This window comes from Ursus maritimus, unplaced genomic scaffold, assembly GCF_017311325.1.
Source record: "Ursus maritimus isolate PB19 unplaced genomic scaffold, ASM1731132v1 scaffold_11, whole genome shotgun sequence".
NCBI lineage: Eukaryota > Metazoa > Chordata > Mammalia > Carnivora > Ursidae > Ursus > Ursus maritimus.
The window spans coordinates 64091388-64109888 of NW_024423453.1; the positions used below are offsets into that span (position 1 = coordinate 64091388).

Sequence of the window (18501 nt, forward strand, 5' to 3'; positions counted from 1 at the left end):
AATGTCTCAAAGTATACACTAGCCTAATTTACAAATGTCTTGACAACAACGTCTCTGCTACCATCTGACTTTAACATTTTGTTGATTTGGTTTTCAAATTCTTGTATTTCTAAGACCGTAGATTTCTGTACTTTCACACAAAAGCACTAATCCCCTCTTTATTTCTTCTTCAGTTGTCTGGCAGCCGACAAGATCTTATCCCATCCTACAGTCTAGGCAGCAATAAGGTAAGTGTTCATAACTATTTTTCTGTCAGTCTTAGACCAATTTCCCATTCAGCTTTCCTCTTCTCAAATATCACATGCTCGTTTTGCATGCCAAAATTTCTCCGACTCTTCTATGCTATGTGAACTTTATTGCAAAGTGTTTACAGTTCATTTCTTTTTTACCTGCCCGTTAAGATTTATTAGACCTTATTACTCTACTTTTTAAGGGTTAAAAACCAATTCTGTTGCTTGAGTTCAAATTTCTATGTAAAATATTCTTCCTGTTTGTGTCAAAAAAGGAAATTTAAATCAGATTTTTAGTAGTAAAATATTGATATAATGATTGCAAATGTGTGAGGAATAGGAAGATTTTATCTGAAAATATTATTTGCTAGAAGAAATTAAAATAAGGGAACAGAACTTTTGTTAGTTGGGATTTATTGTTAATGTAGCGTTCCCCAATTTAGCAGAGGTTTAAGCCCAGAGAATTCTTTATCATTTACTTGAAAGGATCATACTCAAAATTGTTGTAACTGGATACCCTATATCACAGTTTTGTGCCTGATGTTTTTTGAGGGACCTGGTTAGATATTGGTACTGCTAACTGTAGGCAACATGCTCTGTATTGATATCTTAACTCTTGAGGAGGGTAAAAGTGAACGTGTCTTATAAAATTGCCTGATATCAGGGATTTGTTTCAAAATAATCACAGGGGAGGATGGGAGTATAGATAAAAGAAGATTGGCTATTTAGCAGTAATGGTTACAGCCGCATGGGATTTGTTATACTACCCTCTCTACTATTGTTAGTTATTCTACACTCCGTTTTTGTTTGTTTGAAATTTTCCTTATAAAAACTTAAGGAAAAAGAGTAATTAGTTGATGAATAATTAGATTTATTCATAAGATCTAGGTAACTAGGAGTTTACCTGAAATAACATAAAAATGTATGTGTGTGTATATATATATATATATTCCATTATTTCAGGCAAACTCCTAGTAACCTAGATCTTAAAAAATGAGCCATATGTATATATATCAATGTCTATAGACATAAATTGCTCTCCAGCTCATTAATTTACTGATCACCTACCTCGTCTCTGAAAGTGTGCTAAGCACTCCTTTATACGGATCCAGGGATAGGTTTGACCAGTTTTTTTTTTTAATGATTTTTTTATTATATTATGTTAGTCACCATACAGTACATCCCTGGTTTCCGATATAAAGTTCTTGATGAACATAGCACAGGTTGCGATTACCAGAACAAAGCTGAGTTTTTGGGAAATTGATTGTGTCATTATTTTTTTTTTTTAAAGATTTTATTTATTTATTTAACAGAGATAGAAACAGCCAGTGAGAGAGGGAACACAGCAGGGGGAGTGGGAGAGGAAGAAGCAGGCTCATAGCGGAGGAGCCTGATGTGGGGCTCGATCCCATAACGCCGGGATCACGCCCTGAGCCGAAGGCAGACGCTTAACCGCTGTGCCACCCAGGCGCCCCAATTGTGTCATTATTTTTAGATGTAAATAAATGAAATATTTTAAGGAAAATATATAAGGAAAAAACAGGACTTTTTGTGTTTGTTTGGAATTACATCTAATCCTAATTCTCAATTATATTATAAATTCCTTGAAAGAAGTGGCCAAAAGTTTCTATCTACCCCCAATCTCCTTATGTTTAAATAGAGAAAATAATAGTATCACTTGAAAGAAAATTACTGTGCTTTGTCTACACCAAGTAAGTGGAACAAAAGAACATAGATGCTATGCTAGAAGTATGATAGAGTGAGAGACCAAAGGAGGGAGTGGGCACTTTTAAAGGCATTACTCACAGATCAGGAGAGGCTGCAGAGAGGTGTTAACCCCCCAAAGCTGAAAGATGATGAGGTCACCCCAGGCAGGGAAGGAGTGAAAGTAACAGTGTGAGCAAAAGCATGGAGGGATGAACAAGCTTACTCTGTTGATGACACTGCATGCAGTGTGACTAAAGGAGAGGGGTCTGTGGGGTAGACCCCAGAGAAAAGGGGCCTGTCGACGTTCTAACATTATATACCAAGGAATATTATATACCAAGAATTCCCCAAGACTGGGTAGTGTTTAAACTAATTGACCTACAAATTATCAAAATCCTATTAAACCCCTCTGCACAGCAGTGCTGCTTGTATACATGTGAAATGACATATATACAAGAGTGTCCCCTGAAACATTGTAATGGCAGAAGATTGGAAACAAACTAAATGTCCATTGGTTTGGTCTGGTTAAATATACTTAATCTGGGGACATGCCATACCCTCCCCCCCTCCATACACACAGATAAATAAATGGGATACTATACAGCTGTAAAAATGATTAGGAACCCTTCCAGATACCAATATGGGGAAATTACGAGGATATACTTAATGATTAAAAATGAAGTGCAGAGTGGCTCCGTCAGTTGAGCTTCTGACACTTGGTTTTGGCTTAGGTCATGATCTCATGGGTCACGGGACTGAGCCCTGAGTTGGGCTCCCCACTCAGCAGGGAGTCTCTTTGAATATTCTCTCCCTCTGCCCCTCTCTAAAAAAAATAAATAAATCTTAAAAAAAAAAAAAATGAAGTGCAGAGGGGCACACGGGTGGGTTCAGTCAATTAAGTATCTGACTCTCGGGGTGCCTGGGTGGCTCAGGCATTAAGCATCTGCCTTTGGCTCAGGGCGTGATCCCAGAGTCCTGGGATCGAGCCCCACATCAGGCTCCTCTGCTGAGAGCCTGCTTCTCCCTCTCCCACTCCCCCTGCTTGTGTTCCCTCTCTCGCTGGCTGTCTCTCTCTCTGTCAAGTAAATAAATAAAATAAAATCTTTAAAAAAAGAAAAAAACTATTAAAAAAAATAAGTATCTGACTCTTGTTCTCAGCTCAGGTCTTGATCAGGGTTATGGGTTCAAGCCCTGTGTTGGGCTCCACACTGGGCATGGAGCCTACTTAAAAAATAAATAAATAAATAAATTTAAAAAAATGAAATACAGAATAGTATGCTGCCATTTATATTACAAAAGGAGGGGCACAGGAGAGACGTGTGTGTGCGACTGTTTATGGAGTGGCGTACATATACATAAGAAACCCTAGAAGGATATATAAGAAGCTAATACAGTTACTTATCTGCTTGGGCAGAGGGTGGAAATATGTGGGGAACTAAACAGGTAGGAGTAGAGGTAGATTTCTTACTTTGCCTTCTTATATTATTTGGTTTTTGGATCATATGAACAAATTACCCATTTTTTAAAAATTAAAATTGAAAACATATATATCTATGAAGATCTCAATAGCAGCAGGAAAAATCATTTGTCAAAATTCAACACCTTTTCAAAAAAATATATTAGGATTGAAAAATTTTATTCCCTACTCTTTTAAGTAGCTAGAAGTTTTTGTTTCCTTGTGTGAGTTGTTTGAGAAGGTCTCCAGTTGCTCTATCTGTAATAATTTGTGCACAAAATCCTAAAGGAAATTGTTTTGAAAAATCTCAAAGTCTCTTTTTTTTTTTCCTTTTTCTTTGGGGGACTTCCTGCATTCTTCAGTTTTCAGAGCTCCAGGGACAGGTAATTAATCCATTAGGTTTTCCTAATGAGTGGGATATAAGTACTATCCTACTACCTAAAACTTGTATCATGCTTGTTTTTACCTTGAGAATAAGAATGAATTTTTAAATGTAGTTTTTATAAGATGACTAAATTTGGCACTGTACTAATTTTTTGGCTCTTACTCTTTTGTAAAAATAACTTTGGTGGTCAATATATAGGATTCCTTTCACATGATTCTTTTTCTGAGACTATAAAAATATCTGTCAAAGGAGCCCAGGAACTAAGGCATCTTAGTGAATTTAGAAGGCTCTGGAATGTAAGGAGTTGGAGTTAATTCATATTAAGTAGATAATACAAATAAATATTTGGGAACTTGTAAGATGTCCTTTTTTCAAGCTTGGGACAGGGAAAGAAGAGTAAAATGGCAGAAGTGCCTTGGGCATTCCTTTAACATCACAGAGCTTTTCTCAGCAGCACCATCTTGGTTTCTTTGCCTGAAATATTTAATGCACAAGAGAGTCAGAAATATAATTTTAACCTGGAGTTGATGATGCTTAAAATGCTAGAAAAATGTGTTTGAAAATTATTGAGTATTAGTTACATCTACCTTGCAAACTTGTGTGGGTCTGTTTCTAGGTTCTGTGTCCATTAATGTATGTGTGTATCCCTCTGGTCTTGATTATGAAAGCGGAATTATAGGCCACAGAATATGATGTGCTGTCTTCCCCTGTGTAAGATGGGAACATTCAGGTTCGTTGAAACAATGTTCAGAAGCCAGGAGAGGCCACAGAAGAGGTTCACATCTCCCTTTCTCTCCTAATTTTCAATTGATATCATGGCAAAGATTAGTCATTTAGGACACAGGGACACTAAAAGCTGTGGGAGGGAGGCAGGGATGGAGAGTTTGATAGGATTAGGGCTTTTGAGGAGGTGGTGAACTACTGAAAACAGTCTCCTTGTTTGGCTTATGACACTTGGAATTTGCCCAGCCACACTTTACACACCCTTATTACTGATGCTCACTACATATTAGAAGTGGAATTGCTTTACTGAGCTCCACCAAGCTTGAATTGATGGACCAATTAATCTTAAAAAGATAAATTGAATTTGATGAACTACTCCCAACTTTTAAATTCACCTTAGGGCCTAAAAGAAATCATTCTTTTTTTCCCCTCAAGTTTTTATTTAAATTAGTTAACATACAATGTAATATTAGTTTCAGGTGTGCCGTACAGTAATTCATCACTTACATGCAACACCCAGTGCTCATCACAACCAGTGCCTTCCTCAATCCCCATCACCCTTTTAGCCCATCCCCCTGCCACCTCCCCTCTAGCAACCCTCAGTTTGTTTTCTATAGTTATAGTTGTTTTACAGTTTGCCTCTCTCTTTTTTTCCCCCGTGTTCATCTGTTTTGTCTCTTAAATTCCACATATGAGTGAAATCATATGGTACTTGTCTTCCTCTGATTTATTTCGCTTAGCATAATACTCCCTAGCTCCATCTGTGTTGTTGCACCTGGCAAGATTTCATTCTTTTTGATGGCCAAGTAATATTCCTCTGTGTGTGTGTGTGTGTGTGTGTGTGTGCGCACGTGCATATCTTCTTTATCCATTCATCAGTCAGTGGACATTTGGGCTCTTTCCATAATTTGGCTATTGTTGATAATGCTGCTATAAACATTGGGGTACATGTATCCCTTCAAATCAGTATTTAAAAAAGTCATTCTTGATAGTCTTTTCAATTAAAAATATATCCCTAATAAGTTGTTGGGACTACACCAAAATAAAAGGTGTTTGCACAGTGAAGCAAACCATCAAAAAAAACAAAAAGCCTACCAAATGGGTGAAGATATTCTTTTTAAGATTTTATTTATTTATTTTAGAGATAGAGAATGCCAAGATAGAGAACGCAAGGGAAGGGCCAGAGGGAAAGGAGAGAGAGAATCTTAAGCAGACTCCACACTGAGCACGGAGTCCGAGAATGGGCTCGATCTCATGACCCTGAGATCATGACCTGAGCTGAAACCAAGAGTTGGATGCTTAACCAACTGAACCACCCAGGTGCCCCCAAGTGGGAGAAGATATTTGCAAATCAAATATCCATTAAGGGGTGAATACCCAAAATATATAAAGAACTTATACAACTCAACACCAAAAAAAAAAAAAAATCTGATTAAAAACAGGGAGAGAGCCTGAATGGACATTTTCCCAAAGAAGATAGACAGATGAAAAGATACTCAACATCACTAATCATCAGGAGAATACAAATTAAAACCACAATGAGATATCACTCTATACCTGTCAGAATGGCTAAAATCAAAACGACAAGAATTAACAAGTGTTGTTGAGGATGTGAAGAAAAGGGAACCCTCATGCAGTGTTGTGGGAATGGAAATTGGTGTAACCACTGTGGAAAACAATATGGAGGTTCCTCAGAAACTTAAAAACAAAATTACCAAATGATCCAATAATTTCACTACTGGGTATTTACCCAAAGAAAACAAAAACATTAATTCAAAAATATATATGCACCCCTGTGTTTATTGCATTATTTACAATAGTCAGATGTGGAAGCAACCCAAGTGGCATCAATAGATGAATGGATAAAGAAGAGGTGGGATGTGTGTATAACACACACATACACACAATCATGTGCATATGATGGAATATTACTCAGCTATAAAAAATAATGAAATCTTGCCATTGCAACAACATGGATGGACCTAGAGGTTATAAAGCTAAGTGAACTAAGTCAGAGAAAGACAGATACCGTATGATTTTACTCATATGTGGAATTTAAGAAGCAAAGAAAAAGAGACAAAAAACCCCAGACTCTTAAATACAGAGAATAAACTGGTGGTTGCCAAAGGGGAGGTGGGTGGGACATGGGTGAAATAGATTAAGAGGATTAAGAGTATACTTATCTTGATGAGCCCTGAGTAATGAGACAAAGAACACACACACACACACACACACACACACAATTGCAGTGATGTTGCTGTTTACTGTTAGTGGATATTTCATCATTATTATAAGGCAAGATTTTAATAGATATAATAAAAACTTAGCAAGCGTTTTATGACCAGTCTACCAAGATGGACTTAGCAACAGAACTAATTTCAGCAGATTGTTTGCTTATCCATCTAAAAATCGGGGTGCATTGAGACCTTTTGCAATGCAAAGAACACTGTCAACTTAAAAATATTGTTATTTCTAAAGCCATTTTAGAGGGAATTATGCTTTTTAATAAGTTAGTAAGATATTGTGTTTATGATCTCCTGATTGGGGTTTTTGATGCAGTTAAAAGTATCCAAAAGCTTAAATGAATATCTGATTTTTGTGTGTTTTGGCTGCATCACCTTTGTGGAAACTGCAGTTATTTAGTGTGGTACAGGTAAAGGCTGAAGCCAGATACAGTCACTTCTTCTTTGGTTGCGTTAGAAGCCACCTTTGGACCTGGAGTGTTGCTGGCACTTCTCTTTCTTTACCTCTTTGTCACTTTCCTGGTCAAAAGCAGACCTGGTTTTTTTGTTTTTTTGTTTTTTTGTCGTTGTTGTTGTTTTAACTTTCTTTTTTCTTTTTCTTTTTTTTTAATTTGGAAAACCCAAAGAATTTGTGTCTGGGAAGAACAGTAACAGGAGAAATATAGGTGCCCAAGGAAGACCAAAGCATGTTCTCAAGTCACCTGAGAGCCTCCCCACTTTTCCCTGTTCCATTTTGTCTTTACGTATGATGCCAGCTACAAATAATTGCTATCTCGAATAGGGTTTTATTTCTTGGAATTCAGCCTGTTAGCACAAATAACCTCTAATAAGTATGGAGCTAGTTTAAGGCTCTAAAACAAAGCCAGAGTTTCCTCTCTTGTGTCTCCTCATCTTGGCTGATTCTGAAGTTTGGTAGACATGCAGAATGTTAGAAACAAATCACAGATCTGTCTTTTCAGATTCCACGCATATATGTATTTATAGCATACTCTTTTCACTTTGAGAACTGAGCTCATAAGAGAGCAGAAAGGTCCAGTGTTTGGCCAGGTTCTTTTTATTCATTGTCCGGAGTTCATCTCCCTCTAACGTACCCTTAACTGGGCTGCTTTCTTTTTTTCCCCCTCCAACATTTCAATAAAGGGAAAATAACTCTGGAACAGCCAAGGATGTAAAATTTATTGGAAGGACACTAATTGCCTTGTCCCCGAGGGGCAGTGTATGTAGTTAGACACTGAACCACAGGTTTCATTTCTGGCAAGAGAATGGACAGGCACTACAGGAGAAAAAGAATAAGTGAATGATTTCAGTGAAATGTTTCCCCAGAGATCTGTGGGTGTCAGAAGGAAGAGGAGGGAGCGTTGTACCCAGTTTATCATCCAGATTTGTTGTTCCCTCTGAGGCAGAGTCTGTTCTTTCCCAGATCAGTTTGAGACACTCTGTGTCCCTGTCTTTGGTTGGCGAGACATGGGAACAGTTAGCATGAGAAATTCCTCAAGGTTAAGATGACGGTTAAGGTAGTGTGGATGGAGTGAAATGTGTTTCCATTTTTCATCATCTGCCAAGGCTAGTGGTCGGGCTAAGGCGGGATGTGTGTACTGTGTACGGCCTTTCAAATGTTCTTGCTTGAGCGATTTGAATCTATGAGACAGTAAAAGTTATTGCTTCCATTCTGGTTTGTTAGTAACATTGTGTGTGGGAGTGCCAGCTGGGAAGTATTACCTGGGAAGCTAGTGGAGCCATGAGTGTGCCTTGGGGAAGAGATGACACCTACATTATTTGTCACTGGACCATGTACACCGAATGGCTGTGGTGCTGACTCCAGATCAGCTACTTAGTTTCCCTAAGGAACAGAGCGCCACTGGCGTCAGCTGCCAAACAAGAAAGAAAAATCGAAAATACAAAAATAAATGTATTCTCAAAGTAAGTTGTCTTCAAAACAACCTTGCATGAGCTTAACACTGTAAACAAAGCAGGAGGCTTTTCTTCCTCTGAGAAGCTCCAAAGAGTATTGACCTTAGTGTTGAGCTCCCTGATTGTGATGTCCCAGGGTACACAAAGCTGCGGTTTCCCAGACAATTAAATTTAAATGCAAAAGACATTAACGAAACATTAAAGTATGTAAATCAGTGTGTGATTCATAGGAACACAAATGCTTCTACAGTGAAGTATTTCAGAGTTCACGGTTTCCCTAATCATCTCGTCATGTCTGTTTTGTTTCCTGGCTTCTAATGCTAAGACATCACACCACACCATTTTTTTTTTTTTTTTTTTTTTTTTTTTTAATATCGAGTGCTGAGAGCGTTCCTAGGGAAAAGTGGCGTTCTCGGAGGTAAACAGGATCCAGATCACTTAAGGTTTATTGATTTTATGATCAGTACTTAGGTTTCTGCTAAAAGCAGGTAGGTTTCCATACATATCTGAAACCGTAGAGGTTTTCCACCTCCCTCCATCTTCAGGAGCAGTGAAGAACTTGCTTTGCAGGCGATTACTAAGGAAAACTCAAACGTCGTTAGGGTCACTCCTCTGTGGAATACCAGCTTAAACTAATATAAAATACTACTATTTAACAAAGATGAAAAAGAAGTCAGAGTGATTATCAAAGGATCAAAGGGGAACTCAAAAGCTTTCAGAAGATTTGCATCTCATCTCCATTACTGGGTTTTGTACTTGTCACATTTGGTTGGGGTTTATTTCTTTACCAGATGGGACTGGTGTTAAGAGTGCTTTGATGATATCACCATTTTTGTGGCTCACCACCCATTCTGAATTGGTTAATTAAGCCATCACCCAACTGGCATTGTTCTTGTGTAATGCAGTGAAGTTTCTTAAATGGGAATTTACAAAGTTGGGAGTACAATAAAACTTGTTAATCCAGAGACTTCCATTATGGGGAACTTGTGATTACTTGATTTGTGCTTAACTGGAGCTTCTCTTTCATATCTGTGGAAAATAAGAGCCTTGGTAATATACTGTTCTAGAAATTTTTACTTTCATGAATGGTGTTTGAATGGCTAGAAAGATACACGGTGGAGAAGGGAGAAGAGACAGCCCACAGTGTTAGGGTTGTTCCTCAGTTTCAGTTGAGAATCTGAAGCGAGAGTATCTTGAGGCAGAAGAGCAGAAACAGCCTATGAGGCAGAACGTAAGGAAGGATTTCTAAAGGAAGGTCTTCATATATCCGTATTTTGTGGAAAGCAACATGATGTATAGAAAAGAATGTTAGGACAGAGCTGAGGAGACTGTAAATTGTGAACTGGAGGGAATATCCAAATGTGAGGTATTATTAGTATTTGGGACATCAACACTAAGAAGATGAAAAGTATAAGAAGAAAGGTACTTCAACAGTCAAATCTGTCATGTCTTGTAAAGGGAACAAGGCTTTAGTGATGTTTGACAGGTTCTTCTTAAATATCTGTAGGTTTTTCTGTTCACTGATGCATTTGATTAAAAACTGCTGCTTTTGTCCTTAACAGGGCCGGTGGGAGAGTCAGCAGGATGTATCGCAAACTGCAGTTTCCAGAGGCATAGCTCCAGTCGCCCCATCCCTCCCTGACTGTCCCCCAAATAACCATTCTCCTGACCCAGGTAAGTACTGTTTTCATTTGTAAATCACTGTCTTGAAATTTGAGCATCTTTCAGAAATAGTTTAAATCAGGATTTCCCACCACGTAACCACTGACCTACTAGTTAATGTCATCTGATTTTTTTCCCCTCTTTTGTCTTAACATGTTGAGTTACATTGATTTTTGAATGTTGAATTTATATTGCCTCTCTCTAAGAAATACCACCTGATCGTGATGCGTTATCCTTTATATGTGCTTGATTCTATTTGCTAATATTTCATAAAGGACTTTTGTGTATATGTTCTATGATGAATATCTACTTCTCTTTTCATAATAATAATTATTCTCTTGTCGTAATAATGCATTTGTTAGGTTTTGGTATCATGATTATGTTGGTTTCATGAAATGACTTGGGAAATATTTCCTTATCATCTTTTTTTCTGTAAAATTTTATATATTCAGTATTGCTTCTTCCTTAAATGTTCGACAGGATTCACCAGTGACACTATCTGGGCCTGGAATTTTCTCTTTGGGAAACTTTTAAGTTATGACTGTAATTTCTTTAATACAGGGTTATTTAACATTTTATGTTTCCTTATGAGTCAGTTTTCATAAGTTATGTTTTTCAGGGAATTTTCTGTTTCATCTAAATTTTAACGTTTATTTCAATAAATGTTATGATGTTCCCTATTGCCCTTTTAACATTCGTAGAATCTGTTGTGATGTTCCTTCTTTTTGCTTTTTAATTTTTTTAAGAAAAAATATTTTAAAGATTTTATTTATTTATTTGAGAGAGAGAGAGAACACAAGCCAGGGAGAGAGGAAGAGGAAGAGGGAGAAGCAGACTCCCTGCTGAGCAGGAAGCCTGACGTGGGGCTCAATCCCAGGACCCTGGGATCATGACCTGAGCTGAAGGCAGACGCTTAGCCCACTGATCCACCCAGGCACCCCTTCTTTTTACTTTTGATAATTTTTGTTTTCTTTCTGGTTTTCTAGACTACTTTTGAGATATGTTTTAGTTTTCTCAGTCTTCTCCCAGAACCAAATCTGGTCTTACTTTCTTTATTGTTTTTTTCTGTTTCGTTGATTTCTGTTTCTTTTTGCATATCACAAATTTTGGAATGTGATGCTTTCATTTTCATTCTATTCAAAATATTTTCTAATTTCCCTCTGATTTATTCTTTGACCCATGGGTTATTGGAGTGGCATGTTAACTCATTTTCATATGTCCAGGGGAGGGAACTTCTTTTTATTAATTGATTGGTTATTTAATTTCATCACGGTCTGAAAGACTCTTTAATATTTCAGTCTTTTGGAGTGTTTTTGAGACTGTGTTCTATCTTGGTAAACATTCTATGCATGCTTGAAAAGAAACTATTCTGTTTGGGGGCACAGTGTTCTGTATATATCAATTAGGTCAAGGTGGTTGATAACCTTGTTCAAATCTGTTCTTTAAATATTCTGTTCTGATTTTTTTTTCTGTTTGTTCTATCAGTCACTGAGACAGAGGACATTAAATCTCCAAAATTGATCATGAAAATTACCTATTTTTCCCTTTATCATATCTGTTTTTACATCATTCTTTTAGGAACTGTTAGGTATACACATATTTAGGATTGTTATTTTTTCCCGATAAAGTGATATTTCTATCATTGTGACTGTCCCTTTGTATCTGTGGATACAGATCCCTTTGTATCCCTTTGTATCCCTTTGTATCTTACTTTGAAATCTGTCTTACCTGATATTAATATAGCCACATCAACTCTCTTTTGCTTATTGTGTGAATGGTGTATCTTGTTCTCAGTCTTTTAAATTTTGGCCTGTATTTGTTCTTTAAAAGTGATTGTCTCGTAGACACCATATAGTTAGGTCTAACTTTTTTCTTTTTATCTAGGCTGACAATTTCTGTCTTTTAATTGGCATGTTTAGTTCTTTTACATCTAATATTATTATTGTTATGTCTGCCTCACGCTGTTGGTTTCTCTTTGGCCTTTCTATTCTTTTCCCCCAATGTAACTTCTTTTTTGCTTTCTTTTGGGTTAATTGAAAAATATTTTTTAGTATTTAATTTTATTTCCATTTCTGACTTTTTGGTATTTCTCTATCTGTTTATTAAAGTCTTTGCTCAAGGACTGTAGTATGGATTCTTATAGTGTACTTCCCACTGCACAAATATTAGAACGTTGTAAGGGCATAATTCCATTTGCCTGTTCCCAAACCCCCCTTATTTAGTATTATTGTTTTTCTGTCTGTTACAGACGTTATGAACCCATTTTACAATGTTACTCTCTTTGCTTTAAAACAGCCGCTGTCTTTTAAGGAAATTAAGAGACTATAGATAATCTTTTATATTTTTCTTCATATTTATTATTTCTGGCACTAGCCAGTCCTTCCTAAAGTCTTATATTTATCTGATATCATTTCTCTTTAGCCTAAAGAATATCCTGTAGTATTTCTTATGTGCAGTTGTCCTGGAAAAGAATGCCCTCCCCTTTGGGGATTATCTTTATTTCACTTTTTTTGGAAGGATTTTTCCACTAGCAGCACTTCAAAGATCTTACGTTATCTTTTAGATTCTTTTCTGCTGAGAATCAGTAATCATTTGTGTCTCTTTTCCCTACCTGTAATATGTCTCTGTTTACTCTGTTGGTTTGTTTGCTTTCATAGTTTTCTCTATTTTTGTTGGACTATGATATATACTTACGTATAGTTTTCTTTGACCTTATCTTGCTTCCATTTCATCAGTGTTCTTGGATCTGTAAATTGAAGGTTTCAACAAATTTAGGAAATGTTCAGCTATTATTTCATTAAATTATTCCCCCTGACCATTTCTCTCTTTCTCCTCTTCTGAGAATCAAATCACACACGTTAGATTGCTTAATATTATCCTACAGGTCACAGAAGCTCTAATTTTTTTAATTTTCATTTTCCGTCATTTTATCTTATTGTTTCTTCTGGTTGCATAAATTTCTCCTGCCATTTCCAACCTTCTGTTCAGCACATCCAGAGAATATTTTATTTCAGTTATTATTGTTTTCAGTTCTAGAATTTCTACTTGTTTCTTTTTTTAAAGTTTTAATTTCTCTGCTGATATTCTCTACCTGTACATTTGTTAAGATCAGATTCTTCTTTACTTCCTTGGTCCTGTGTATAAAAGCTGCTTTAAAGTCTTTACCTTCTAAATCCAGCATCTGGGCCATCTTATGGTCTGTTTCTCTTGACTGCTTTTTTTCTTGACTATGGGTCATATTCAGTGAGTTTCGACCATTGTACTTACCTGTGTAACTTATACCCCAGTCAAGATATACAAGATTTATATGACTCCAGTAACTCTCTGCAATCAGCCAATGTTCTGATTTCTATCCTTTCAGATTAGTTTTGTCTGCTCTACAATTTCATACATATGGAATCATACAGTATATACTCTTTTTTGTTTGGCTTCTTTTATTCATCATTTCTGTTTACATCTCCATACCACTGCATCCTTCAGTAATTTATTTTTTATTGTTGAGAAAAACTTCAGTTTTACAGTTGAATTTATCATAATTTTTAATTAGTTCTTTTGTTTGTGGACATTTGGTTTGTTTCTAGTTTTTGTCTACTGTGAATAAAGTTTGTTCTTGTACAAGTCATTTTGTGAAGATTTCTCTTGAGTTAATACCTAGGAGTGAAATTACTGGGTCATAGAATACCACCTTATTTTAAAGTTCTGTGAGGTTTTTGTTTTTGTTTTTGTTTTGAGAGAGAGAGCACACGTGTGCATGCCAGTGGGGGGGAAGGGGCAGAGGGGGAGAGAGTCTTAAGCTGGGCGTGGAGCCCAACATGGGGCTCCATCTCACAACCCTGAGATCATGACTTGAGCCAAGATCATGAGTTGGAGGCTTAACCAACTAAGCCACCCAGGTGCCCCAAATTTGTTGTTTTAAAAAAAACAACAGTTTTTTTTAGTTAAGATCAGTTAAGCATCTGACTCTTGATCTTAGCTCAGGGCTTGATCTCAGGGTTGTGAGTTCAGGTCCCGTGTTGAGCTCCACACTGGGCATGGAGCCTACTTAAAATAATAATAACAGTAATAATAATAATAATAATTTAAAAATTTGTAATTAATGCTTACCTGACTTACATATTTCCCACTTTGCTTTGCTCATCATTGCTTCTTCCGTCACACTTTGTTCTGAGTTTAGTTTCTTTTTTGTGAATTATATCTATCATCAGTGCATTTAGCAGTTGTTTGTCAGTGACAGACTCTTTCTTTTATATTTTAAGTTTTTATTTTGCTCTCAGTTTGAAGAATCCTTTTACTATGGCATTTATGGTAAACATATAAGAGTAGAACGAGTAACATGTGCCCTTAAGTACCCCCTCTCTTCAGAATGATCAGTTCATCACCAGTCTGATATATCTCTACTCCTGCCACTTCTCTGCACCCTCTCACAATTAATTTGAAGCAAATCCCAGATGTTTGTACATGTATCTCTAAAGCAATACCCCAACAACATTTCACTCTTAAGAAAATTTAAAAGTAAGTCCTAGATATCATCAAACATCTAGTCAGTGTTCTCCAGTTGGAGCAAAAATATTTTTTAGTTATTTTGAATGAAAATCCAAGTGTAAAGTTCATATATTGGGATGAGTTGATCTGTGTCTTGAGTTAAAGTTTAATGTATATGTTCCTCTCTTTTCCCCCCATGCATTGTGTGTGTTGAAGAGACTGTCTTCGCACAGTAGACTCTGTATGTTCTTACTTTTGCTGGTTACATCCGCATGAGGGTTTTAAAAGATGGTTCTTCGTCTACCGTATTTCCTGTGAACTGGTGTTTAGCTCTATGGTGTTGAACAGATTCAGGCTAGTTTGAGGAGGGGGGAGTTAGACTAAATGAAAGGGTAGTGTTGTGGATTTACCTCAGGAGACACATCATGTCTGATTGTCTCTCTTTGTGATATATGCAGCCTTTGATACATTGTTGGCTAGATCTTTATTTAATTGTAGAATGTTAATTTATTGTCTGTAGAGCTCTAGATTGTCCCTTTTTTTTGCATTTAGATAATTATATTCTTCTGGCTTTTATTCATCTCAAACTTATTTTCTGTTTGTTTTCTTTGTTTTGTTTTTATCTTTCCTGTTTTTGCCTTCTTATAATTTAATTGACTTTTTTTAACTCAGTTTTAACATACCTCTTGGCATTTATAGCTATTTTATATTTTTAGTGATTGCTCTCATGATTATAAAATACCCTTACCTTTTCACAGTCTACTTAGAGTTAATATTATACTACTTTATGTAAAATGTGCAAATCTTGGAATGGTATGGGTCCATGTACCAACTGTGTTACCAATGAACTTGGAGTCATTTTAGGGGTCAATGTGGGGTAGAGGTATGCGGGTGGTTGTATGTTTCTGTTCAGATCGTATCACACACAAATTCCTCAGGTTGACTTGCTTGTTCTTTTTAAAGTGTTATGTGGATGCAGTGTTTTATCATTTATGAGTTAGATTACATTTTCCTAGAAATTTAGTTTTATTTGCTAAGAAGAAAGAAATCTTATATCCTAGGCATTGACTGCATGTCTCATCCCAGCCTTTGGTAATTAAGAGCAGGTTGGTTCAGAGCATCAATTCCTTTCTTGTGAAAACAACCCAAACACCACCTGCTTTCTAAAAGGTCCATTCATCATCTTTAGTCAGTAAGTAGATATGAAAAACTAAAGCTGTAGAAGACACAGTCCCTGACGTCAAAGAGTTTGAAGTCTAGTTAGAGAGCTATACATGTGTGTCATTAGCTGTGTGATTTAAAAATGAAAAACCCCATCTTATTCTAGGGCAGAAGTTAGTATGTGAACCAGTTAGCGACAAGGTTGGATTACCCTTTGGATACTAATAGGACATTGGATATTAGAATGTTTTAGAAATACCCTAATTGCTGTTATTTAATTGGAAAAAGGAAATAACATTATGTTTGAGAGTAGCTATGATACTATGTTTTTCTAATATTTTTAAGGACACTTTTTAAGAATGTATATTACTAGATTCACTAATGAATGAATAAATTTGGCAAATTTATAGGAGAGAAAATGTCTACATTGTTGTTTACATTTGATCTCTTTTCCTTTCAATATTGTTGACAGGACTTGGTAGCCTAGCGGCCTCCTACTTGAATCCAGTAAAATCCTTTGTGCCACAGATGCCAAAGCTCTTGAAGTCTCTCTTCCCTGTCCGCGATGAGAAAAGGGGCAAACAGCCTTCTCCCCTTGCGCATCAGGTAAAAGCATCAGGAAAGCAACAGTGAGCATTTTCTAATTCCTGGTGGAATGATGCTCTGTGTTGCACTGATGCTGGAGGGAGAGGGACAGGGATGGGGGCCTTAGAACTGGGCTTTTAGGACTAGTAAAAGCTTGTGATCATTTCTCCTCTGCTCTCTTCAGAGGTAACAGAGCTGTTGAAACTTATTGACAGTCGCAGCCCTTTTTGCTTTTAAAAAAATGCCAAATACACTGCTAATGTGATTTATGGTAATATTACTTAGAGCAACAATAGTAAAATTTATGAAGAGCACTTAGTGTTGTTTGTGTATTGCCAAACAGAAAATGTAATTCTATTTTTAATTCTTGATTTCATTTCTTATTTCAAACAATTTTATATTATCTCTGTCCTTCCCTCTCCACCTCTTTTCCTCTGCTGTGGTTTACCTATTCCTTCATTTAAAATATTAAAAGCAATCACTTGTCTTATTTCCCCCTTTTCTTGAAACTCTCTACCCAGCCTTCAAATAAGTTTTAGAGAAAATCTTAAAGGGTTTTCCACATAATCAGGAAACTGCTCTTATGCAATGGTGAATGGGAAGCCTGTTGGAAATGTAATTTCCAGCCTTATATAGGTGTGAATTCAGCAGAAAATGATAAATGAGGATTTATTTATACTCCTTAAAAAACACATACAGTGCAAGTTCAGTTGTTGAAATAGGTCTTTTGACATCAGCTTATCCACATTCACTTAAAACATTCAAGTTGCAGAAATGCAGGTGAGTCCTTGTCTGAGACCTTAACTATTTAGAAGACTTTTCTGAGCTTATGAATGTATATTCAAGGGTGGTGGTGGTAGTTTTGTAAGGCTGCTGTACAGATATATAATATTTTAAATCTAGCATTCTGTAAACATGTACTTAAGCAGACATGTACACGTATTGTATGAAAAAAATAAACATCATGATTTTGGATGTTTGAACTAATTTTAACTAAGCTCATAAGGGGTGCTTGACAGTTACCGAAGAATCTATGACCGCGAGAGCTAGAAGGAATAGCAAGTGTAATAGCTTGTTGGGGGTTAGGCAAAAATGATTTTTCCAAGGATTTGCCGTGCGTATGTTATTCTGTCCTAAACTTATACATTATTGCATTGTAATGTATGATGCAGGGACTCTCTGTCAGAATTTCCATGGTAGCTTTTTAGGAAGGTAACTTTAAAAACAGCAATAACAGCCTGACCTCATAACCCAGACCCCATCTGGGGGTGCCTTTATAACCTGTATTTATAAGCACCCAAAGTGATTTTATCAAAACTTAAAGTTGGGTAACCACCCTTTTTCAGTCGCTGTTTGGTGAAGACAGAGTTCTAGAAGTTAAAGGAAATTGGCATGGCATTAGAAGTTATTGAACAGATTACTATAGTTAGAGTTAGTTTTTAGAAACTACTTTGAGTTTTTGATATGGCAAGTCAGATCACCTGCTACAATAAATCAGTTTTACTGTTTTGCCAGTAAATGATTGGTTCTTGTGGATATAAGAGGAGCAATCATGTTAGAAAGAAATGTAGTGATGTCAGATAACTGCATTTTGTAATGTCCAGTTTAAGAAAGGCGATCTTGGGGCGCCTGGGTGGCACAGCGGTTAAGCGTCTGCCTTCGGCTCAGGGCGTGATCCCAGCATTATGGGATCGAGCCCCACATCACGCTCCTCCGCTATGAGCCTGCTTCTTCCTCTCCCACTCCCCCTGCTTGTGTTCCCTCTCTCTCTGGCTGTCTCTATCTCTGTCAAATAAATAAATAAAATCTTTAAAAAAAAAAAAAAGAAAGGCGATCTTGAGGTATTTTGAAGATCTCTTGTGCAATATTTGCCCATTCAGTTTACTTTTTTTGAGCATATATGAGCAAAGATATTGGAGAAAAGGGCCCCAGATATTTCATATTTCATAAATAAAT

At 36.6% G+C, this 18501-nt stretch overlaps 1 protein-coding gene across 1 annotated transcript in view; it reads left to right on the top strand.

Annotated features, from left to right (window-relative positions):
* Positions 1–18501, top strand: part of KIF13B (kinesin family member 13B) — a 190482-nt gene that overhangs the window by 143966 nt on the left and 28015 nt on the right. Inside the window, exons 35-37 of the mRNA XM_040626464.1 lie at positions 174–227; positions 10218–10329; positions 16433–16566. Of these exons, the coding sequence (XP_040482398.1) occupies positions 174–227; positions 10218–10329; positions 16433–16566 (300 nt within the window). The remainder of the gene's footprint in view (positions 1–173; positions 228–10217; positions 10330–16432; positions 16567–18501) is intronic.